Genomic DNA, 26,030 nt, shown 5'->3' with positions numbered 1-26,030 from the left:
ATGACCATTAAGTTCCACTTCCCCCAGAATGTCAGCTCAGATTGCTACCGGCTATTCCCAACCTGTGGTATTCTCAATTTGAAATTGCTCTGCGACTGCAATTTATGTTGTTTTTTCAGGTGGGATATTAACTCAAGTGGGCAATGTTTTCAAAAGACTTTGGCCAGGCACCTCATCAAAGAACGATGGTCAGAACACAGGAACAATGACAGAAAAGCAAAGTGGGATTGAAAGCAGAACTTCAATGGAATGTGAAGCTGCTGAAGAGGAACGGGAACAATGTCAGTCCCGAGAAAGAGGAATAGGAGACGTGGTTCACGCCCCTGGAACTGAATCAAGTGACGAAATCCATCATGACCGAGATTCATCAAACAAGGATTCATCGAGTCCCATCCAAGGAGCAGGTGAGTGAAATGGGAGGGGAGTGGATGCTGCAGAATGGTGAAGACTAGGGACAGATAAGAAAAAAACCAAACAGTTTAGGGCGAGGGGAAATGGGAGAGTTTTTTCTGACTAGGTTCTTGACCAATAGTATTCTGCAAGGATCAGTTCTGGAACCTCTGCAATTTCTAAACAATGCCATGATTTGGACAAAAACGTCGGTGGTCAAGTTAGTAAGTTAAAAAACAATAGAACTATTTGCAGAATTGTGGATCATTGCACAATTGTGGTTGTGGTGAGGGGACAGGCTGGACTTTTTTTAGGTAGACTTTGGTAGGTTCCTGGAACTTCCTGGCTGAGGAGTTGGTGGAAACACTATTTAGATTAACACATGACTGACACAGTCAGGGAACAGAGCGATCCAGTCCGCGAGCAGGTTGAAGGGATTAGTTCAAATTGGCATGATATTGTTGGTGCATATGTGGGGATGAAGGGCCAGTTCCCGTGCTGCACTATTCTATGTTCTATGTGTCATCTCCAGGTTTGGCTTCATTATAACCATATAACAATTACAGCACGGAAACAGGCCATCTCGGCCCTACAAGTCCATGCCGAACAACTTTTTTCCCTTAGTCCCACCTGCCTGCACTCATACCATAACCCTCCATTCCCTTCTCATCCATATGCCTATCCAATTTATTTTTAAATGATACCAACGAACCTGCCTCCACCACTTCCACTGGAAGCTCATTCCACACCGCTACCACTCTCTGAGTAAAGAAGTTCCCCCTCATGTTACCCCTAAACTTCTGTCCCTTAATTTTGAAGTCATGTCCCCTTGTTTGAATCTTCCCTATTCTCAATGGGAAAAGCTTGTCCACATCAACTCTGTCTATCCCTCTCATCATTTTAAAGACCTCTATCAAGTCCCCCCTTAACCTTCTGCGCTCCAGAGAATAAAGACCTAACTTGTTCTACCTCTCTCTGTAACTTAGTTGTTGAAACCCAGGCAACATTCTAGTAAATCTCGTCTGTACTCTCTCTATTTTGTTGACATCCTTCCTATAATTGTGCGTCCAAAATTGTACACCATATTCCAGATTTGGTCTCACCAATGCCTTGTACAATTTTAACATTACATCCCAGCTTCTATACTCAATGCTCTGATTTATAAAGGCTAGCACACCAAAAGCTTTCTTTACCACCCTATCTATATGATATTCCACCTTCAAGGAACTATGCACGGTTATTCCCAGATCCCTCTGTTCAACTGTATTCTTCAATTCCCTACCATTTACCATGTACATCCTATTTTGATTTGTCCTGCCAAGGTGTAGCACTTCACATTTATCAGCATTAAACTCCATCTGCCATCATTAATCTAAATCATAGTCATAGACTCATACAGCAAGGAAACAGCCTCCTCGGCCCAAGATGCCCCATCTACACTGGTAGATAGCATATGCCCCATAATGCCTGTCTGATTTCCTCCTTTAGTATGCTCCTCAATTCCCGAATCTCCTCTGGGAATAGGCTTGATCCCACGTTCCTATATCGATCCCAACCTGCCTCCATTTTCCTGACCAGAGCCTCAAATTCTCTCATCATTCAAGCTTACTTACTCCCACTTGTCTTGCCGTTCTCTTTGATATCAGCATGCATGCCTTGAACTTGTCATCACATTTCGCAAAGCATCCCAATTTCCGGATGTTCCTTTGACAGCAAATATTTGGAATTTAGAAGTATTTTTAGAAAGTTGACATCTCCCACAATGACTACCTTGTTAGCCTATAGCTACCCACAATCTCTTGGCAATAGTGCACCTCCAATTACCGCTGACTACCCCCCACCCCTCCCCCCACAATTGACGCACCAACAAGGTGATCAGCCCGTTTTATTTAATAGCTCCATCCATACAGACTTACTTGTACAAACCATCAGTCATGTCATCTCATCTACTGCTGTAACATTCTTCCTAATCAATAAAGCATCACCCCGTCCTCTTTCACCCTCACCTCACTCTCTCCTGCAGCATCTATATCCTGGAACATTAAGCTGCCAGTCCTGTCCCTCTCAGCCAGATTTCTGTAATGGCTACAACATCCTAGTCGCACATACCTATCCACACCCTCAGCTCATCCACCTTACCTCTCAGGCCTCTCACATTGAAATAAAATGCAATCAATCAAACAACCCTTCCTAGCTCGTAGTCAAGTCTATATTGTCTGCTGAAAGTTCCCTGATCATAATCCATACTAACCTCCAGCTTCTCATCTGCTTTTGTCATGCATTGGATCCCACTCTTCCACCAATCTAGTTTAGATACACGCACAAACCTGCCTGTCAGGATTTTGGGATTCCCATCCGGTTCAGGTGCAACTCACCCCTCTGTACAAGTCACGTCTGCCCATCAGTGATCGCAGTGGTACAAAAGTCTAGATCCGTTCCCTCTGCACCAGCTCCTTAGTCACTCATTCACCTGGCATTTTGTCCTGTTCCTACACTCACTAGCAAGTAGCACAGGAAGTGCTACGGAGATCAGTGCCCTGCTTTTTTTCTACCTTTTGCCTAACGTGCAATATCATTTGTGTCAACATGCACAACGACCTCTGGCTCCTCATTCTCTCCCTTGAGAATGTCAAGTCACTGCTCCATGATATCCTGGCCACCCTCATGGAGCAGGATGTCAAATAGCCGCTCCGAGTCAGCAGCACACCATCCAGAATTCCCGACTGCTTCCACAGAATCCCCTTTCCACAACCTCCTACACTTGCCCCCATCCCCTAACTGATGTGTATCCTACCACTATGGCTCTCCCAGGCACGATGCTTCATCCTGCCTAATACTACAGCTCTTCCCTGACGGGTCATCCCTAACAGTCTACGTAGTATCTCAGTCGCACACACCTACCCACATCCTCCTTGCTCGCTGTCATGCCTCTACTGTGCACTGAACCTTCTCTAATCACAATCCATACTGGCCTCCATCTTCTCATCTGCCTCAGTCATGTATTGGATCCTACCCATCAACCATTATAGTTTCAATCCACCGACATAGCAGTAGCAAACCTGCCGGCCAGGATGTGTAAGAAGGAGCTGCAGATGCTGGTTTAAACCAAAGATCGACACAAAGCTGGAGTGTCTCAGCGAGACTGTCAGCATCTATGGAGAGAAGGAATGGGTGATGTTTTGGGTCGAAACACATCTTCAAACTGGTTAGGGATAAGGGAAATAGACGGTGATGTGGAGAGTGGACTGTAAGCTGCCAAGTGAAATATAAGATGCTGTTCCTCCAATTTGCGTTTAGCTTCACTTTCACAATGGAGGAGACCGAGGACAGAAAGGTCGGTGTAGGAATGGGAGGGGAATTGAAGTGTCCAGCAACCGGGAGATCAGGTAGTTTCAAGCGGGCTGAGAGAAAGTGTTCGGCTAAACTATCGGCCAGTCTGCGTTTGGTGTCGCCGATGTGTAAAAGGCCTGTCCCACTTGGGCGTCATTTACGCGACATCAAGTGATGCGCGCGTGGTGCGTGGTGACATCGGCAGTGACACGCGGTCGCTTGCGGCGCCCCAGGATTTTGGGATTCACAAAACCATCACGCGCCACCTGCGTGACGCGCAAATGACACCCAAGTGGGGCAATCCCTTTAGAGTCCACATCTTGAACAACGGATACAGTAGATGAGGTTGGAGGAGGTGCAAGTTAACCTGAAAGGACTGTCCGGGTCCCTGGACAGAGTCGAGCGGGGAGGTATAGGGACAGGTGTTGCATCTTCTGTGGTTGCAGGGGAAGGTACCTGGGGAGGGTTTAGTTTGGGTGGGAATGGATGAGTTAAGCATGGAGTTGGAGGGAACGTTCTCTGCGGAAGGCGGCAAGGGGTGGAGTCCGGTAGGCGGCGCGACTCACGTCGCAGCGGCCTCTGCAGTCCGTCTGTCTTTTTATTATTTTTTGTCTCGTTTGAATGTAGTTTATATTTATTTTTTTGTGTATGTGTGTGGGGGGTGGGGGGAACTTTTAAAATCTATCCCTTGCACGAAGAACCCGACCTTTTCTCTGTCGGGTCTCCGTTGTCGTTGGGGCCTAGCACCGTGGAGCGGCCTCCAGCAGGAACGACCTGGGGCTCCAGTCGCGGAGCCTGCGGACCTACTCACCATCGCGGAGCTGGCCGAGTTCGGAGCGGGAGGAGCGTGGTGGCGCGCTGCTGCGACCCGACCCCGGGGATTCGGAGGCTACAACCGCAGGTCTGGTGGACAGTGACACCGGCAGCCCGCGGGTCCCTGCTGGGAGATCGCTTTTCGGGGCTTCCGCAATGGCGACTTCACCCGCCCAAGTTGCGGGGTTGAAGAGTACCTGGAGCGGGGCCTTACATCATCGCCCGGCGCGGCTTGGAATGGCTGTGGGACTGCTAGCGCACGCCGGGGGCTCCAACAACAAGACCCGGAGCGTGGCCTTGCATCACCCGGCGCGGCGTTAATGGCCGCGGGACAGTTACCATCGCCCGCCGGGGGCTTTGACTTTGACTCTGACATCGGGAGGGGAATGGGGAGTGCAGGGGAGAGATAAGACTTTGCCTTCCATCACAGCGAGGAGGAGATGCGCTGTGATGGATGTTTGTGTAAATTGTGTTGTGTCTTGGTTCTTTCTTGTGTGTATGACTGCAGAAACAACATTTCGTTTGAACCTCAATGGGGTTCAAATGACAAATAAATTGTATTGTATGGGAAAATGTGGCTCGTGGTGGAAAATTTGGAGCATTATGTATTGTATGCGACGGTTGATGGGGTGGAAGGTAAGGACGAGGGGAACCTGTCTTTGTTCTGACGAATGGAAGCGGCAAGGGCGGAGCTGGGGGTAACGAGGAGACACGAGTGAAGGTCTCTTCTATGATGGGAGAGGAGAACCCCCGTTCCCTGAAGAATGATGACATCTCGGATGTTCTAGCATGGAATACCTCATCTTGGGCACAGACGGAGGATTTGGAAGTAGGGGATAGAGTCTTTGCAGGAAGCAGGGTGAGAAAAAGTGTAGTCAAGATAGTTTTGGGAGTCAGTGGGTTAGTAATAGACGTCCGTCAATAGTCTATTTCTTGTGATGGAGACAGTGGGAGCTGCCGCTCAGAATATTGGCATTGCCCTTAGGTTCAGGTAAAACCCATCCCTCTTGTACAGGTCACGTCTATCCCAGAAGAAGTCCCAGTGGTACAAAAGTGTGCATCCCTACCCCTTGTACCAGCTCCTTTGCCACGCATTCACCTGTCTTTCTTTCCCTGTTCCTACACTCACTAGCACGGAGCACAAGGAGTACTACGGAGATCACTGCCCTGTTATTTTACAATTTCCTAACATCCTATGTCATTTGTGCCAACATGCACAGCAACTTCTGGCTCATTCTCCCCCTTGAGAATATCAAGTAGCCGCCCCGAATCATCCTGGACCCTGGAAGCAGAAAACAACGCACAATCCTGTAGTCTCGATTGCTGCCACACAATCTCCTGTCCACCCCTCTCCCCAACAGATGTGTATCCTTCCACTATGGCTTTGCCAGGCACGGAGTCTCATCCTGCCTGATACTACTGCTCTTCCCTGACGGGTCATCCCCTAACAGTCTCCAAAACTGCGACCTGTTTGGAAAGGAAATGGCCACAAAGAATGGTCACCTACAGCCTTTGCCGACTAGAGGTCCTGGTGGTCACACCCTTTCATCCTGGTCTTTGGTCGTGACCACCTTGTTGTTGGTTTTGTCCAAAGGGTCTCTCGGATGATCTCTAGGTCATCCATCTGTATCTCCAATTCCCAAACACGGAGCTGCTCCTGGACACATTCCCAACGGGTTTAGTCACCAGGGAGACCAGCAGTTGCTCTAAAGTTGCACCATTCCTCCTGCCTCTTGACGGCACTGAAATAAGATCCAACAAGCTCAATAGGCTGCACGACTGTACCTTTATCTCCTGCCCCCTTTCCTCGGACTCATTGCCGAAGACTCACACTTGCCCTGTACACAGCACTTTACCTCTACACAGTCTCTCTATTAATACAACTACCCCCGACAGGCCACTTCACTGCATCTTGCCGTTTTATTACTTGCTCAATCAGCCAATTCCGATGCTCCAAACAATCTGCGCGCCATATTTTCAAGTGCCCTGCTAAACCGTGAAGTCCTTTTATCCGCGTGGTTAATAATAATAAAGCTTTATTTCAGACACAGGTCCATATAACACATCATACAGTATAAGGAGATACAAAAATACATAACAATTGCATATTAGCCTATAAGATATACAAGCTATTGCACCAATGCCGTCTTAGCCTAGAAGTGAATCTATAGCAGCTTTTCAGAGGGCTGACTAGGGCTTCAATTATGTGGTTCTCTGACTTGTCCAGGCGACACATAAAACTAAACATCAGCTGTCTTAAGAGTGCCTCACAGGTTGGCATTCTAGTGGACACAAACAATTGACTGGCACTATGCCACCTAGGGACACGAAACAGCAACCTCATTGCATCATTGTATGCTACCTTGAGCCTCTGCATACCCTTTTTCTTATAGTTAGACCACAATTGAGCAGTATATAACGGTGTGATGTAGGTTCTGAACAGGGAACACTTCACAGAGTCAGAGCACATAGAAAACTTCCTTATAAGCATGTTAGCTTGAAGATACATTTTACAGCGCTGTCGGTAGAGGTCTTTGTCATCCGTCCAGTCATCGGATATGACATGACCTAGGTATTTAATTTCCTCACACACAGCAAGAAGACTGACTGACAAATAAAAGGTCGGAAAAGTTGATTTCCTGTCCTCAGCGCTTCTAACTATCATTATGCGGCTTTTCTTAGCGTTATACTTTATGTCATAATCAAGGCCATACTGAGAGCACACCTTCAACATCTGCTGCAGCCCAGCACTATATGGACAGAGCAGGACCAGGTCGTCTGCATACATAAGATGATTAACAGTGTTGCCCACAAGACAGCCAGTTTTTAACCTATTAATGTAGGCTGTAAAATGGGGAGACCCAGCACTGGCCTTTGCAGCATCTGTCTAGTTATTGACCCATTTATCCAAGTGAATGGGCTGCCAGACAAGTGGTCAGTGTTATGCTGGATGGTGTAGGAGCTGCAACATCTCTTGTGTCCCTTGTGGCCCATGGGGAAAGGTTTGAATGTGAAGAAGTGAGTGGCTCAGTGCAAGATTTCAATACTGTTATACCACCAGGCCACAGGATGGAAATGGCTGATTCAGTTTAGTTTCTGGTTCAATGTTGACATTCCACGACCCTACCCCTCCCCCAAAACCTACCCATTCCCACCCCCAACATCGGGAGATTGATCGTGGTGGGTAGTGGTTCACGGTTCACTTGGCAATCTTTTCATTCTTGTCTTAATTACTGTCTAATCCCACTATTATTATTCGGGTTACTGCAGAGCAGCAGAATATGGTAACACCTATCCACACCACGGCTGAAGTTGGAAACAGGACTGCGGCTCCAGTGACCTCAACAACAAGGATGGACACAGGTGTGTTGCAGAATTCTTCACGATATAATGTTGTCTTGATATCTGGTTTGCATCTAATACATGGTCCACAGGTCAGAAGGATAGGGGATTAAGGAAGGGACTGAGAAAGAGAGGCTGTTAACATCTGCAGGCAGTAGTTGAAAGGACAGAGGGAGTGATCGTAGAGGCGATGAATCGTCATTGAAGATTCAGATGTGAATTAATGCAGTGACTGGGTAGAGGCTTTCTGAGAAAGTGAAGAGTATAAGATGGTGCATGAATCGTGGCGACTCTTGTGTTTGGACTCTGTGTAGTCTGTACTGTTGGAGTTATTATAATAATAATAATAATAAATTTTATTTAATGGGCGCCTTTCATACATCTCAAGGACACCTTACATAGTAATCGGAATAAAAACATATAATCGGAATAAAACAAGTAATTAAAGACATCACAGTGACACAAATTAAAAACAGAATTCAATCCAAAAACAGAAAATCAAAAACACAGTGTGAAAAGAGAGCAGCGGCAGCCAAAGCGCGCCAGCGTCCACTCTCCCTTCACGGCAGCCATCTTGGACACAGACCTACAGGACTACAATTAGACAAAAAAAAATCATCCCCCCACAGTGGATAGCACTGTGGAGGAAGGCACAATGTCCAGTCCCCACCCCATGTTCACCCCAAAGTCAGGCCTATTGAGGCCACCGCAATTGCCTGTACGGAGGCCCGATGTCCCTGGCCGTTCTCACCGGGTGGTCTTGCCCCGGCGTCGGGAGAGTCCTTTCGGCGGCTGGGCCACCTGGAACGGCCGCTTCTTGGTTGGAGCCCGCGGCTGCCGAAGCCGACAAGGCCGCGCCGGTTTGGCGCTCCCAGGCCCCCGATGACAAAGTCGGCGCCCGCTCTCTGCACTGCCGCCTTGCCGTCTCTCCGCTCGCCGCCTCTCCGCTCCGCAAACCCGCAGCCCGGAGATGTTGCTCACGGCGGTCCAGCTCGCCAGAGCTCCAGCGCGGCGACCCAGGCAAGGCATCGCCCGCTCCGCTCCAGCGCTCCAATGCTGTGCCGCCACCCAGGCCGAGGTGCTGGGTGGTTCCCGCCAAGAAACGGCGCTCCAAGCCCGCTGGTAGGCCACGAGGACGGGTCGACGGGCAGCCCGGAAAAAAGGCTGCCACACCGACCAGGTAGGGACCTATAAATAAAGTAACACCTACCCCCCCACATTAAAAGACCATATCCCCTACAAACAAAAAAACAGGACTCACTAAAAACTAAAAAAAACGAATTTAAGACGGACGGCTGCTGGCTAGCAGTCGTTCACCAAGATGGCTCCTCCTCCTCAGTGGCCCATGTTGTCCCTCAGAGTCATAGAGGCACACGGCATGGAACACGGCTCTTCAGCCCCACCTTGGACACGTCACACAACATGGCCGATCTACTGTAGTCCCACAAGCCTGTGTAAGGCCCATGTCCCTCTAAACCTAACCTATCCATGTACCAATTTTAACATAAAATCTCCGGCTCCACCTGAAACCTATATCATTGTTTCTTGATTCCCCTCCTCTGGGTAAAAGGCTGTGTGTATTAATCTATTATATATTATAGATAGTGTAGCTACTCCTCTCCTGATCCTCGTGTATAGGAGGATGGTCACTGAACTTGTGTACACAAGACAAAGTATCATTGAAGCCAGGGAGCATGAGGCCACAGAGAGTGGAGCGATGGTGATGGGTGGGACACACTTGGTTGAAGGAGAGCAATTGCAATGTGTGTCCATTATCCATGAGTAAACAGGGTGGTTCATGCATGTGGAAGATAATCCTAGGGAGATTAGCTGGCATCACCTACAGTCTTGCCTCAGGTGATAAGTGCACCTGCACCTCTTCATCAGTGCGTTTGTCTACTGTGTTTTTGCTGTGATATGTTCCCTGTCTGAACACCGGCTACGGAGATGATCACAGTCGACCAGTGCCCTCCCTTCCTGGGCCCCACACTGTCCCATCCCCCTGGGGCCCATGCCCCCTGAGGCACACACTGTCCCATCCCCCTGGGCCCATGCTCCCTGGGCCCCACACTGTCCCCCTGGGCCCATGCCCCCTGGGTCACACACACTGTCCCATCCCCCTGGGCCCATGCTCCCTGGGCCCCACACTGTCCCATCCCCCTGGGCCCATGCTCCCTGGGTCCCACACTGTCCCATCCCCCTGGGCCCATGCTCCCTGGGCCCCACACACTGTCCCATGCCCCTGGGCCCATGGTCCCTGGGCCCCACACTGTCCCATCCCCCTGGGCCCATGCTCCCTGGGCCCCACACTGTCCCATCCCCCTGGGCCCCACACTGTCCCATCCCCCTGGGCCCATGCCCCCTGGGTCACACACACTGTCCCATCCCCCTGGGCCCATTCTCCCTGGGCCCCACACTGTCCCATCCCCCTGGGCCCATGCTCCCTGGGCCCCACACTGTCCCATCCCCCTGGGCCCATTCTCCCTGGGCCCCACACTGTCCCATCCCCCTGGGGCCCATGCTCCCTGGGCCCCACACTGTCCCATCCCCCTGGGCCCATGCTCCCTGGGCCCCACACTGTCCCATCCCCCTGGGTCCATGGTCCCTGGGCCCCACACTGTCCCATCCCCCTGGGCCCATGCTCCCTGGGCCCCACACTGTCCCATCCCCCTGGGCCCATGCTCCCTGGGCCCCACACTGTCCCATCCCCCTGGGCCCATGCTCCCTGGGCCCCACACTGTCCCATCCCCCTGGGCCCATGCTCCCTGGGCCCCACACTGTCCCATCCCCCTGGGCCCCACACTGTCCCATCCCCCTGGGGCCCATGCTCCCTGGGCCCCACACTGTCCCATCCCCCTGGGGCCCATGCTCCCTGGGTCCCACACTCCCTGGGTCCCACACTATCCCACCCCACACTGTCCCATCCCCCTGGGTCCCTGGGCCCCACACTGTCCCATCCCCCTGGGGCCCATCCCCCTGGGCCCCACACTGTCCCATCCCCCTGGGTCCCACAATGTCCCATCCCCCTGGGGCCCATCCCCCTGGGCCCCACACTGTCCCATCCCCCTGGGGCCCATCCCCCTGGGCCCCACACTGTCCCATCCCCCTGGGTCCCACAATGTCCCATCCCCCTGGGGCCCATCCCCCTGGGCCCCACATTGTCCCATCCCCCTGGGCCCCACACTGTCCCATCCCCCTGGGCCCCACAATGTCCCATCCCCCTGGGGCCCATGCTCCCTGGCTCCCACACTGTCCCACCCCACACTGTCCCATCCCCCTGGGCCCCACACTGTCCCATCCCCCTGGGTCCCACACTCCCTGGCTCCCACACTGTCCCACCCCACACTGTCCCATCCCCCTGGGCCCATGGTCCCTGGGCCCCACACTGTCCCATCCCCCTGGGCCCATGCTCCATGGGCCCCACACTGTCCCATCCCCCTGGGCCCATGCTCCCTGGGTCCCACACTCCCTGGGTCCCACACTGTCCCACCCCACACTGTCCCATCCCCCTGGGGCCCATCCCCCTGGGCCCCACACTGTCCCATCCCCCTGGGCCCCACAATGTCCCATCCCCCTGGGGTCCATGCTCCCTGGTTCACACATTGTCCCATCCCCATGGGCCCATGCTCCCTGGGTCCCACACTCCCTGGGTCCCACACTGTCCCATCCCCCTGGGCCCATGGTCCCTGGGTCCCACACTGTCCCATCCCCCTGGGCCCATGCCCCCTGGGCCCCACACTGTCCCATCCCCCTGGGCCCATGCCCCCTGGGCCACACACACTGTCCCATCCCCCTGGGCCCATGCCCCCTGGGCCCCACACTGTCCCATCCCCCTGGGCCCATGCTCCCTGGGCCCCACACTGTCCCATCCCCCTGGGCCCATGCTCCCTGGGCCCCACACTGTCCCATCCCCCTGGGCCCATGCTCCCTGGGCTACACACTGTCCCATCCCCCTGGGCCCATGGTCCCTGGGGCCCCACACTGTCCCATCCCCCTGGGGCCCATGCTCCCTGGGCCCCACACTGTCCCATCCCCCTGGGCCCATGCTCCCTGGGCCCCACACTGTCCCACCCCCTGGGCCCATGCTCCCTGGGCCCCACACTGTCCCATCCCCCTGGGCCCATGCTCCCTGGGCCCCACACTGTCCCATCCCCCTGGGGCCATGCCCCCTGGGCCCCACACACTGTCCCATCCCCCTGGGGCCCATGCCCCCTGGGCCACACACACTGTCCCATCCCCCTGGGCCCCACACTGTCCCATCCCCCTGGGTCCCATGCCCCCTGGATCACACACACTGTCCCAACCCCCCCGGGCCCATGCCCCCTGGGCCCCACACTCCCACCCCCCTGGGCCCATGCCCCCTGGGTCACACCGTCACATTCTCCCCCGGTCACATACTATCCAACCCTCACACGCTGCCTCAGCCTCCCCGATCCTTCAGACTGATTGTAGAATGCAGCCGTAAGCTGGCAGAGAGGAGCGGCATCACACAGCCTGGCAAGTGAGATGGATATTATTGCGGAGGTTTTTTTTTGATAGGTAGGTGGTTAAAAAAAGGCTAGCGAAATCAAATCCAGCATTTCGACAGAAGGATTGAGTGTTGAAGATTATGAAAATAAAGAAAGGAATATAGGAGGCAGTGTGGAAGTTAAATCAAGATTTCAACTTAGAAAATGGATTGTGGAACTAAGACAAGCTTTAACCTCCTCCTATTAACTTGTAAAGCCAGCAAAATGCACTAACCTTAATAAACTAACAAACTGTTGAAGTTCCCTTTCCAATAACATAAGCAAGATAACAGTTTCATGAATGTCTCCTCGATAATATAAACATTAGACAGATTCAGACTCTAGGCACTAACCTTTGTTCTATAAGATTATAATGTATATCATAAGTAGAAAAAAAACAAAATGCTTGTTTTGCAGAAATATAGCCTTCTCATATAACCATACTAGACGAAGTGGGACCCGTTGGGTCCCATGTTCACACGGGAGGGCTGGTTCCCCGACGCAATATTCCACCTCTCCACCAATTCCACCTCTCCACCAATTGCTTCTACCCAAACAACCATTTGCAGTGCATTTTTACTTCAACCCAAACAACCATTTGCAGTGCATTTTTACTTCAAACCAACCATATTTTCATTTTCAAACCACATTAAGGGCACTCACAGTTCAGTAGACATGTGTTCAGTGGTATTGAGAGCTCAGAGAGATGTGACCCTCTGGCTTCCTCCATCCTGCAGAGACTGAGTGAGGCACACCACTTCCTGGTTTTATAGTCCCTCCCCCTTCCTCCAGCAGGGGCAGCAGAGAGAATGGCAAATTATTTTAAAACATTAATATCTCTCTGATTTATTATCGATGGGAACAATCCTCTGGTCCCGGAAGGCGGAGGGGGGCTCTGAGCGAGGTGGCCAAAAATGACAGCCGTAGGTGGCGGCGTTCTCTTGGAAATCGCAGCACAGCGAGCCAAAAGCGGTCAAGATCAGACTTTTAGAAATACAGATATGGCTAACCCTTCCTCTGTCAGAAGAACCTGTCAATCTTAAGAAGGAAGAGGCTGTACTATGATCTGTAGATAAGGTATTGCTGAATCGTTGGTTATTGGAGTATATATATGTAATTAGATCACTGCCCCTTTGTGTGGGGATGAGAACTCTGTATAGTCTGTAATCTGCATACTGTAAAGAGTTTTACCACTACCGCCTGGTGAGATAAAGATTGTACTGTATGATCACTGATTTTATTTGCGTTCTTGTCTGTTTAAGAACATTGAACCATAACAGCAGGAAATGGGGAGGGGAGAAATCGGTGCAAAACAGCGGAGAGAGTGGGAGAAATAAAGCGGGTGTGCGGTTTGGATTGTTATTTAAAATTGGAGAATTCACTGTTCATACCATTGGATTGTAGGCTAGCCAAGCGGAATTTGAGATGCTGTTCCTCCAGTGAGCATGTGTCCAAGGACAGAGAGGTTGCTATGGGAATGGGAAGAGAGTTACAATGGTGGGCAATTGGCGAGACAAAGCATCGACTCGGTGACTGTTTTGCCGAACACTTACGCTTTTTCCGGTTGTTAACCATTTTTACTCCTCGTGCAGATTTCTCCCCTCTCCCTTTCCACATACATTAATTCATCTCGCTTCACAATTTGAAACTCTTATTTCCTTTTATTTCACACCTGTCTTTCCATCTCTGGTCTTTCTCCAATTATCAGCCTATCAAAAACTCCCCTCACCTGTATCCACCTTACTTACCAGTCTTTGACCTGTCCCTCCTCTTGTCCACACGTCTCCCCACTCACTGCCACCACAATCAGCCTGAAGAAAGGTCCAGACTTGAAACGTCACCTATCCATATTCTCCAGAGATGATGGTTGACCCACTGAGTTCCCACAGCACATTGTCTTATTCCCATATTCTGTGTTGATCATTCTAATTAGGGGGCAGGAACAGTGAGGATGAGGGTTGCTGTTGTAGCTGGAGCCAAGGGGACTGATTCAGATGGTGTTTAGTTTCTCTCTTTGTACACACAGATCTAACGCCTACATTCTCTGAGCTCCTGACACAGTGGAGCGAGTACCAATTGTTCCAGCTGACAAAATTCTATCGGGAGAGACTGAAACAGGCGATTGAAGAAAGGGTTGAAAGCCTCGGCTTCATGATGAGATGGCAGGAATGTTTCAGTGAACAAGAACACGGGGTAAGTGGAAGGAACACGGTGACTTATGTTTCCTGTCACAGAACCGACGGCATTGGGGGGAAGAGCTAATAGTCAAATCTAAAATGGAGTAGTTCTTCTACAAAAGCATGGTCTAGTAGTCATCGATTCGGTGACTGTTTTGCCGAACACTTACGCTTTTTCCGGTTGTTAACCATTTTTACTCCTCGTGCAGATGTCTCCCCTCTCCCTTTCCACATACATGGCTCATACAAAAGAATGGCTCAGTGCCAAGTCTGAATGACTTTGTAAATTATATGGGGAACAATATGGAGGACAGGTTGTCTTTTCAATAAAGACATTAAGATGGGATCCTGCAGTAATAACATGTGCTTCTTTCAAGGCCATAAAGAAGCCAAGATTGGAAAAATAGCTGACGCTCCATAGATAAGTAATAACTTGTTATTGGATGAGCTTGATTTGGACCCAGCTTTTCCCATATTCTGAAAGTCTACAGAATCTTTCAGTCATGCCATATTCAGACTTGGTAGGAGGGATTTACTGAAAGGAACAATGTATAATTGTGCTAACTTTCCTTTGTTCTGTGAGTGGAGCCCGAGAAGCACTGAGCAACGTTTGTGCTCATTGTAGATCTTTCCATTCCCGTCTGATGAATCAATTAAAGATTGCCATGGTTTACCTTAAACAATTTTGTTGCTATCTGCTGTTGAAGAAACAAACTTTGACACAGTCCGCTCACCTCGCACTGAATAGTGCAATGGAGGCACTGATCTCTGATAGACCTGGTATCAGGAATAAAACCTGTGACCTGGGGATTTCTGAGAATGGTCCATTCTGATCCAGCTGTTCTTCCTACACATGCATCTGAACACAACGGTCAGGGAGCAGTAAACTTGTAAACCCAGAATCAAAAACCATAATACTTCTAAAGTGTCATCAGTTTCATTGGTCACATTTAGCTCAGTTCATTAAACCACAAAGGGCATTATGCACAAGCACAAGGAACTGCAGATACTGGTTTACAAAAACACACACAATGTGCTGCATAAAATAACTCAGTATTTATAGATGCTGTCTGACCTGCTGGATTAATCTAAGATATTAAACTGTTCGTTTATCATTCAATTGACAAATAAAATAAACAAAAGTACATTTGCTAAAATTTACGCTATTAAAAAATTATTCAGCACGTTAGTTATTGAAACATAGAAACGTGGAATATAGGTGCAGGAGGAGGCCATTCGGCCCTTCGAGCCAGCACCGCCATTCATTGTGATCATGGCTGATCATCCCCTATCAATAACCCGTGCCTGCCTTCTCTCCATATGCCTTGACTGCACTATCCCCTAGAGCTCTATCTAACTCTCTCTTAAATCCATCCAGTGACTTGGCCTCCACTGCCCTCTGTGGCAGGGAATTCCATAAATTCACAACTCCTCATTGGAGTTTCTCCTCATCTCAGTCCCAAATTGCCACAGATTCACAATTCTCTGGGTGAAAAGGATTTTTCTCACCTCAGTCTTAAATGACCTCCCCTTAATTCTAAGTCTGTGGCCCCTGGTTCTGGACTCGCCCAACATTGGGAACGTTTTTCCTGCATCGAGCTTGTCCAGTCCTTTTATAATTTTATATGTTCTATAAGAACCCCCTCATCCTTCTAAACTCCAGTGAATACAAGCCTAGTCTTTTCAATCTTTCCTCATATGACAGTCCCGCCATCCCAGGGATCAATCTTGTGAACCTACGCTGCAGTGCTTCAATCACAAGGATGTCCATCAAATTAAGAGACCAAAACTGTACACAATACTCCAGATGTGGTCTCACCAGAGCCCTATACAACTGCAGAAGTATCTATTTGCCCCTATACTGAAATCCTCTTGTTATGAAGGCCAACATTCTTTCTTCATTAGCTTTCTTCACTGCCTGCTGTACCTGCACGCCAACTTTCAGTGACCGGTGTACAAGGACACCCAGGTCTCGCTGTACCTCCTCCTTACCAAACCTAACCCCATTGAGATAATAACCTTGTTTTTTTGCCACCAAAGTGGATAACCTCACATTTATCTATATTATACTGGATCTGCCATGCATCTGCCCACTCACTCAACCTGTCCAGGTCACCCTGCAACCCCCTAACATCCCCTTCACAGTTCACACTGTCACCCAGCTTTGTGTCATCCGCAAACTTACTGGTGTTGCTCCTAATTCCCTCTTCCAAATCATTAATATATATGGTAAACAGTTGCGGCCCCAACACCGAGCCTTGCGGCACTCCACTCGCCACTGCCTGCCATTCTGAAAATGACCCGTTCATTCCTACTCTTTGCTTCCGGTCTGCCAACCAATGTTCTACCCATGTCAACACCCTACCCCCAATACCATGTGCTCTAATTTACGCATCTGTGGGAAGAGAAGCAGAGTTAATGTGCAGTGAAAGGAGGGGATGAGCTGCAGGAAATGTACAAGAGAGTGATGTCTTTGATCGGGTAAAACTGGGGTAGGTATAAAAATAAAAACGTTATCTGGTCAATGAGTGAATGCCGGCTCACACAGGGTAAGAATGTAGATGAAAGAACATAATAGCTTCAAAATGCAGAGCGGGAAGAAATGCAGGTTGGACTGGACACGTCCATGTGAGGCCAAAAGTAATTTGATTAATTTCACATCAATTTCAACACAGACATCATCGGCCTGAATGGCCTGTTCCCGTGCTGTACTCTGCTGTGTTCTCGGACACTGCCAGGTGTGAAGCGAGATTCCCACTGTCTGGACTCTGGGAGTACACAGTTTGTCAGCACAGTGTCATGGGTGTATGAAGAGGCAGATCAATGCCTGTCACTATGCTCAAAACTACCAGAATATCCCATCACTGAACAGCTAATCCCTCCCCATTAGCATTGTCTCATTCACTTCTCAATATGTTCATTGTTGTTCTTCACAGAGCGTCGCTGAACTGGTGGTAAAGGGAAACCGCAGAGACAGTTCCATACTCTTCCTCAGTCTGGTGATGGAGAAGGGTAACCGTGCCCGGCGGGTGATGTGGGAATCCTTTGTGAAAATGCAGAATGAATTACCAAAGCTGAACAAAATACTGAAAGAAATCCACGATCTCGGTACGGTAAATCAACACACTGAACTGAATATCACATTGAAACACTGGAGTTAACAATGTTATTCAAGTCTGGTTTAATGAATGCTCGTTGATTTGAACAGGTCCTGATCCACAAGAATACATGAACATCATCGGAGGTTTAACTGAATTACCCTCTCATATGGAAGGTGGGTGTTGAAATGTACAGTTCACACCAATGACTTGTTAGAATTGATGTAATACTAAAACTGTTCAGAGCTTTGCAGAATGGGAAATCAGAAGATCAAAGGCTAAGCAATTGTTAGACTGACACGGGGATTCACTATGGATTGCTTCTTTGTTTGTAGATTCAGGTTTAGCTTAGTTTAGTGTATTGTCACATGTACTGAGGTACGGTGAACAGCTTTTGTTGTGTGTTATCCAGTCAGCAGAAAGACAATACATGATTATAATCGAGCCATTTACAGTATAGATAAACTATGAGGGAATAACGTTTAGTGCAAGGTAAAACGAGGAAAGTCCGATCTAGGATAGTCTGAGTGTAACCAAAGAGGTAGATAGTAGTTCCCAGATCACTCGATCTCTGACATACACTGGAACTATTACACTGCATTAGTTCAACTCCTCCAGGCGTTCATTGTACAAGGTTTTGCAATGTATCAGGTTGTGGAAGAGATCTGTGAAATCCAGTGGTCACCTGGGGGAGAATGTGTGTGTAGTGATTCCCCACACACTCCTGGATGTCCCTGATACACTGTGTAACCCCACACACTCCTGGATAGAGTCCCTGACACACTGTGTAACCCACACACTCCTGGATGTCCCTGACACACTGTGTAACCCCACACACTCCTGGATAGAGTCCTGATACACTGTGTCTCCCCACACACTCCTGGATAGAGTCCTGACACACTGTGTAACCCCACACACTCCTGGATAGAGTCCCTGACACACTGTGTAACCCCACACACTCCTGGATAGAGTCCCTGACACACTGTGTAACCCCACACACTCCTGGATAGAGTCCTGACACACTGTGTAACCCCACACACTCCTGGATAGAGTCCTGACACACTGTGTAACCCCACACACTCCTGGATAGAGTCCCTGACACACTGTGTAACCCCACACACTCCTGGATAGAGTCCCTGACACACTGTGTAACCCCACACACTCCTGGATAGAGTCCCTGACACACTGTGTAACCCCACACACTCCTGGTAGGGTCTTGACATACTGAAAATATGTAGATTCTTAGAACATTCCTGAAAGTCCACAATGTCTGTGGTCTTGAATCACGAGGTTCCCTCCACCTCCCTCTCCCCCTCCCCCTCCCCCCCCCTCCCCCTCCCCCTCCCCTCCCCTCCCCTCCCCTCCCCCTCCCCCTCCCCCCTCCTCCCCCTCCCCCTCCCCCTCTCTCTCTCCCCTGCTCTCTCTCCCCCTCCCCTCTCTCCCCTCTCTCCCCTCTCTCCCCTCTCTCCTCTCTCCCTCTCTCTCTCTCTCCCTCTCTCCCTCTACCTCTCACTCTATCTCTCTCTCTCTCTCTCTCCTCCTCTCTCTCACTCTCCTCTCTCCTCTCTCTCATCGCTCGTCTCTCTCTCTCTCCGTCGCTCTCCTCTCTCTCTCTCTCTCTCCTCATCTCTCCTCTGCTCTCTCTCTCGCTCCTCCCCCCCCCCCCCCTCTCTCCCCCTCTCTCTCGCTCTCTCCCCCCCCCCCCCCCCCCCCCCCCCCCAATGCCCTTTTATTGAAGGGCATTGAACTCATTCTTGTAATCATGAATGTTGAGTTTTGAGTTGAGCCATCTAACATTGTGTGCATTATCTGCCTTTTCCCATGCAAGATGTTCAACAGAAACACAAGGAGACTCTGAAGGCACAGACTGAAACACTGAGTGTGAACACCATCCTGATGAACGAGAAGGTTAAGGATTTCCTGCTGCTAGATCGATACGCTGAGCTCACAATCATCTCCACTGTTCGAGATCGGACACTGGTGGAACATGAGCTGCTGGCAAGAGGCCGGGACCATGAAGAGTGGAGAGAGGAATGTCTCCGGGGAGAACTGGAAAAAATCAGGACTGATCAATTGTTCCACAGCTGCTTTACCCGGAGTAAATCCCGATCTGGGAGTTCAGCAACAGTGGCCGGAGTCGCGGGGAGTTCAGCAACAGTGGCCGGAGTCGCGGGGATCGGAAAAACAACATTGGTGCAAAAGATTGTTCATGACTGGGCCATGGGGAAAATATACCAACAATTCCAGTTTGTCTTCAGTTTCAAATTCCGGGATTTGAACACTATTAACTGCAGAGTAAACCTGAGGGAACTGATTCTGGATCAGTATCCATACTTTGGGAATATGCTGCGGGAGGTCTGGAAGAACCCAGAGGGATTGCTGTTTATATTCGATGGTCTGGATGAATTCAAGGGCAGAATTGATTTTGCTGACAGTCGGAGAGACACAGAACCTAAGCACCAGTGCCCAGATCCCGAGTGGTGGTGTGAAGTGTCTGACATTGTGTACAGTTTAATCCAGCACAAGCTGCTCCCAGGGTGTTCAGTGCTAGTGACCACCCGCCCCACTGCGTTACATTTACTGGAAAAGGCAGAGATCAGTGTCCGGGCTGAAATCCTGGGATTTGTTGGTGAGGAACGGAAGGAATATTTCACCAGGTATTTTGAAGATCAGTCGGTGGCAGCAGCTGTTTTCAAACATGTGAAGGAGAACGAGATCCTGTACACCATGAGCTACAACCCCTCCTACTGCTGGATCCTTGTCCTGGCACTGGGCCCCTTCTTCACACAAACACACCGGGACCCGCAGCGAGTTCCAAAGACCATCACACAACTATATTGCTACTTTATTTACAACATCCTGAAAAACCACGGCCGTGAGATTGAGAACCTCCGTGAGGTGTTACTGAGGGTTGGTCAGATGGCCTTCACTGGAGTGGCTGAGAAGAACATTGTGTTCACAGATGGAGATTTGATCAAATACAATCTGCAGCCTTCCCAGTTCCTGTCCGGGTTCCTGATGGAACTTTTGGAGAGAGAGGATTCAGCCCGGAGCGTGGTGTACACCTTCCCGCACCTCACCATCCAAGAGTTTGTAGCCGCACTCGCACAATTCCTGACTGTAGATCGCGGGGATATCACGACACTCCTCATTGAAGCCCATGGCATGACAGACGGGCGATTTGAAGTATTTCTCCGTTTTGTCGCTGGTCTCTCCTCCCCACGGACAGCTTGGATCCTGGAGGAGTTTCTGGGTAAATTCCCTCATCAAACAATCTGCCGAGTGATTGACTGGGTGAAGGAGGAGGTTAAACGCTGGGCTGGAAACACAGGGAGTGAAGCTGATAAACGGAGGCTCCTGAACACGATGCACTACCTGTTTGAGTCTCAGAATCCTGCACTGGCTCAGCAGACACTGGGATCTGTGGAAACACTTTCATTCCATGGACTGGGACTGACCCCGATTGACTGTGCGGTCCTGTCTCATGCCATCAGGCCCTGTGATACAATCAAACACCTCGATCTGGGGAACTGCCGCATTCAGTGTGAAGGTCTCCAGCGGCTGGGACCGGTTCTGCACAAGTGTCAGTGCTTGAGGTAACTGTCCGTTTGATGCTAACACTGAACTGTAAAATTGTTCCACTATTTTGTTACTAAGTACAGCAACCCTTCTATGGGGCCGAGCGGCCGTCACTGTGCTCGGGGGTAACCCCTCCTATTTTAACCTCCCCCCTCCCCCAGGTTACCAGTGGTTGACTCCGTCCCCCCCTCCCCCAGGTCACCAGTGGTTGACTCCGTCCCCCCTCCCCCAGGTCACCAGTGGTTGACTCCGTCCCCCCCTCCCCCAGGTCACCAGTGGTTGACTCCGTCCCCCCTCCCCCAGGTCACCAGTGGTTGACTCCGTCCCCCCTCCCCCAGGTCACCAGTGGTTGACTCCGCCCCCCCCTCCCCCAGGTCACCAGTGATTGACTCCGTCCCCCCTCCCCCCTCCCCCGATTACCAGTGGTTGACTCCGTCCCCCCTCCCCCGGGTTACCAGTGTTGACTCCGTCCCCCTACCCCAGGTCACCAGTGGTTGACTCCGTCCCCCCTCCCCAGGTCACCAGTGGTTGACTCCGTCCCCCCTCCCCCAGGTCACCAGTGGTTGACTCCGTCCCCCCTCCCCCATGTTACCAGTGGTTAACTCCGTCCCCCAGGTCATCAATGGTTGACTCCGTCCCCCCCCCCCCCCGGGTCACCAGTGGTTGACTCCGTCCCCCCCTCCCGCGGGTCACCAGTGGTCGACTCCGTCCCCCCCTCCCCCAGGTCACCAGTGGTTGACTCCGTCACCAGGTCTCAGTACAAACCATACGGTGACTCCGTCCCCCCTCCCCCAGGTCACCATGGTTGACTCCGCCCCCCCCCCTCCTCCAGGTCACCAGTGATCGACCCCTTCCCCCCCTCCCCCAGGTCACCAGTGGTTGACTCCGTCACCAGGTCACCATGGTTGACTCCGTCCCCCCTCCCCCAGGTCAACAGTGGTTCACTCCGTCCCCCTCCCCCAGGTCACCAGTGGTTGACTCCGCCCCCCCTCCCCCAGGTCACCAGTGGTTGACTCCGTCCCCCAGGTCACCAGTGGTTCACTCCGTCCCCCCTCCCCCAGGTCACCAGTGGTTGACTCCGCCCCCCCCTCCTCCAGGTCACCAGTGATCGACCCCTTCCCCCCCTCTCCCAGGTCACCAGTGGTTGACTCCGTCCCCCCTCCCCCAGGTCAACAGTGGTTCACTCCGTCCCCCCTCCCCCAGGTCAACAGTGGTTCACTCCGTCCCCCCTCCTCCAAGTCACCAGTGATCGACCCCTTCCCCCCTCTCCCAGGTCACCAGTGGTTGACTTCCGTCCCCCCCCCCCAGGTCACCAGTGGTTGCCTCCGTCCCCCCTCCCCCAGGTCACCAGTGGTTCACTCCGTCCCCCCTCCCCCAGGTCACCAGTGGTTGACTCCGTCCCCCCTCCCCCAGGTCACCAGTGGTTGACTCCGTCCCCCAGGTCACCAGTGGTTCACTCCGTCCCCCCTCCCCCAGGTCACCAGTGGTCGACCCCTTCCCCCCTTCCCCAGGTCACGCGTGTTGCAGCCGTTCTCTGCAGAGGGGAGGGGGAGGCCGGAGTCGACCACATTTCCCGGTCGTCGGTCGGGGAATGAGAATAAATGGTGAAAGTCTCCAAACACCGCAACCACAGAGATTTATTCAATAATGTGCTGAGGTGCTTCCACAAATATCCGTTTGGGAGAAGTTATCTATCTCAGCCCCGGGTTTGTATCAGTTTGTTTCTTACTCTGTCTGTTTGTGTTTAGACTGGGAGTCAACAAAGACCTGGGAGATTCCGGAGTGAAACTGGTGTCTGATGCTCTGAGGAACCCGGACTGTAAAATACAGACACTGTGGTAAGTCCCAGACTGTGAGAGATTGTGTTTACACTCACTGGGTGTCTGACACTGAACATTAATATGATCAGTAATTGTGTCACTGATAAACACTGGGGATTTACACCGTCTCCTGTCTCTCTGTGTCCCTCACCCTCACTCTCTCTCATCTCCAGGCTGGACAGTGTCGGTCTCACAGATTCTGGAGCCAAGGATCTCGTCTCCGCTCTCAGTACAAACCATACGGTGACGGAGCTGAACCTGAGTGGGAATAAACTGGGAGATTCCGGAGTGAAACTGGTGTCTGATGCTCTGAGGAACCCGGACTGTAAAATACAGATACTGGGGTAAGTCCCAGACTGTGAGAGATTGTGTTTACACTCACTGGGTGTCTGACACTGAACATTAATATGATCAGTAATTGTGTCACTGATAAACACTGGGGATTTGCACCGTCTCCTGTCTCTCTCTGTGTCCCTCACCCTCACTCTCTCTCATCTCCAGGCTGGACAGTGTCGGTCTCACAGATTCTGGAGCCGAGGATCTCGTATCCGCTCTCAGTACAAACCATACGGTGACGGATCTGGTCCTGAGTGGGAATAAACTGGGAGATTCCGGAGTGAAACTGGTGTCTGATGCTCTGAGGAACCCGGACTGTAAAATACAGACACTGTGGTAAGTCCCAGACTGTGAGAGATTGTGTTTACACTCACTGGGTGTCTGACTCGATCTGAGTTAGATAGAGCTCTATGGGCTAGTGGAATCAAGGGATACAGGGAGAAGGCTGGCACGGGTTATTGATTGGGGACGATCAGCCAGGATCACATTGAATGGCGGTGCTGGCTCGAAGGGCTGAATGGCCTCCTCCTGCACCTATTGTCTATGTATCTATGACACAACATTAATATGATCAGTAATTGTGTCACTGATAAACACTGGGGATTTGCACCGTCTCCTGTCTCTCTGTGTCCCTCACCCTCACTCTCTCTCATCTCCAGGCTGGACAGTGTCGGTCTCACAGATTCTGGAGCCAAGGATCTCGCCTCCGCTCTCATTACAAACCATACGGTGACGGAGCTGTACCTGAGTGGGAATAAACTGGGAGATTCCGGAGTGAAACTGGTGTCTGATGCTCTGAGGAACCCGGACTGTAAAATACAGAGACTGGGGTAAGTCCCAGACTGTGAGAGATTGTGTTTACACTCACTGGGTGTCTGACACTGAACATTAATATGATCAGTAATTGTGTCACTGATAAACACTGGGGATTTGCACCGTCTCCTGTCTCTCTGTGTCCCTCACCCTCACTCTCTCTCATCTCCAGGCTGTACAGTGTCGGTCTCACAGATTCTGGAGCCGAGGATCTCGTCTCCGCTCTCAGTACAAACACCTCACTGACGGAGCTGGACCTGACGGACAACTCCCTCACAGACCGATGTGTCCCCGCTCTCCGCCGCCTCATACTGACCCTCCCGAGTCTGGAGCGGATCTGGTGAGTGTTTGTGTTAATGTTTAATGTGATCAAATATCAGGGGATCCATCCATCCATCCATCCGCGGGCTTCTTTCCCCTGTGATTGTGTTCTGTAAATGTTGTTGAAATATGAACCCCAGTCCCTGTTATTGACACTGTTGTTTCATCTGTTTATTTCCTCTTTATTCCTCCACATGTTTCAGGCTGGAGGGGAATAAGTTCAGTGCAGACGGACAGAACCAGCTGCAGAGTCTGCGGGGAACCAGACGCGGACTGAGTGTGGACGTGTGAACATGTCTGGGTGTAAACGTCACCGCCCTGGGGACTGGAATATTGTTGGCCGATTCCCTGCCCCTCCCCTTTAAACAGCCGCCCATCCTCCCCTTTAAACCCCGACGCTTCCCGGGCCGGCCGGGCGGTGACGTCAGAGGCGACCCTGCCCGCTGTCACGTGACCCGGGTACGTGGCGCTGCTGATGCTGCCCCCAGTGGGGGACGGGGGCATTGCAGCCGGACCTGCAGGATCCCAGATGTGACTTTATCATCAGTGGCCCCCGCTCCTGCTGTGGATTAATGGTGGTGGCGGCAGCAGCAGCAGCAACATCTACACTAGTCCCACCCCGACCAACATGCCCCATCTACACTAGTCCCACCCCGACCAACATGCCCCATCTACGCTAGTCCCACCCCGACCAACATGCCCCATCTACACTAGTCCCACCCCGACCAACATGCCCCATCTACACTAGTCCCACCCCGACCAACATGCCCCATCTACACTAGTCCCACCCCGACCAACATGCCCCATCTACACTAGTCCCACCCTGACCAACATGCCCCATCTACACTAGTCCCACCCCGACCAACAAGTCCCATCTACACTAGTCCCACCCCGACCAACAAGTCCCATCTACACTAGTCCCACCCCGACCAACATGCCCCATCTACACTAGTCCCACCCCGACCAACATGCCCCATCTACACTAGTCCCACCCCGACCAACACCTCATCTACACCAGTCCCACCCCGACCAACATGCCCCATCTACACTAGTCCCACCCCGACCAACATGTCCCATCTACACTAGTCCCACTCCCTCTCTCTCTCTCTCTCTCCCTCTCTCTCCCCTGAAAGTGAGAGAGAGAGGAGGAGAGAGGGAGGGAGGGAGAGAGAGAGGGGAGGAGAGGAAAATGAGGGGAATCTCTCCTCTCCTCCCCAATCTAATGTTTGTCCCGTGTTCCTGCTCCAGCGATAACCATCCGACATCGATGAAGACTCAGACTGACTCACTCACTCACAGACGTCAACTCCTCGAGGTTTCACACACTCGCCTGAAGATTGGACTCGCTAGATTTACACAATAAATAATGTTCACAAATGTGTCTGTCTCTGATTGAGTCTTTGTGGAGAGAGAGAGAGAGAGAGTGTGTTATATTATCACGTACACACACACGCACGCACACACACGTACACACACATACACGTACACACACGCACACACACG

General features: G+C 51.2%; 1 protein-coding gene across 1 annotated transcript; it reads left to right on the top strand.

Moving 5' to 3' along the window:
• Positions 1-25,124, top strand: LOC116970325 (ribonuclease inhibitor-like). The gene is made up of 9 exons (XM_033016993.1): positions 1-67; positions 120-404; positions 17,769-17,834; positions 22,895-23,075; positions 23,231-23,401; positions 23,559-23,729; positions 24,053-24,223; positions 24,379-24,546; positions 24,731-25,124. Exons 1-9 carry the CDS (start codon positions 1-3, stop codon positions 24,816-24,818), a joined length of 1,368 nt encoding a protein of 455 aa, XP_032872884.1. The 3' UTR covers positions 24,819-25,124.
• Positions 25,125-26,030: the final 906 nt, after the last annotated feature.

The sequence above is a fragment of the Amblyraja radiata genome, unplaced genomic scaffold (assembly GCF_010909765.2).
Source record: "Amblyraja radiata isolate CabotCenter1 unplaced genomic scaffold, sAmbRad1.1.pri scaffold_751_ctg1, whole genome shotgun sequence".
Lineage (NCBI taxonomy): Eukaryota > Metazoa > Chordata > Chondrichthyes > Rajiformes > Rajidae > Amblyraja > Amblyraja radiata.
This window is presented reverse-complemented; position numbering and strand designations above follow the sequence as displayed.

Coding starts and splice junctions, on each gene's coding strand:
- LOC116970325 (XM_033016993.1), top strand. CDS start 1: ATGACCATTAAGTTCCACTTCCCCCAGAATGTCAGCTCAGATTGCTAC. Junction 23,076..23,230: donor TGTAAAATACAGACACTGTG/GTAAGTCCCAGA, acceptor TCTCATCTCCAG/GCTGGACAGTGTCGGTCTCA. Junction 23,730..24,052: donor TGTAAAATACAGACACTGTG/GTAAGTCCCAGA, acceptor TCTCATCTCCAG/GCTGGACAGTGTCGGTCTCA.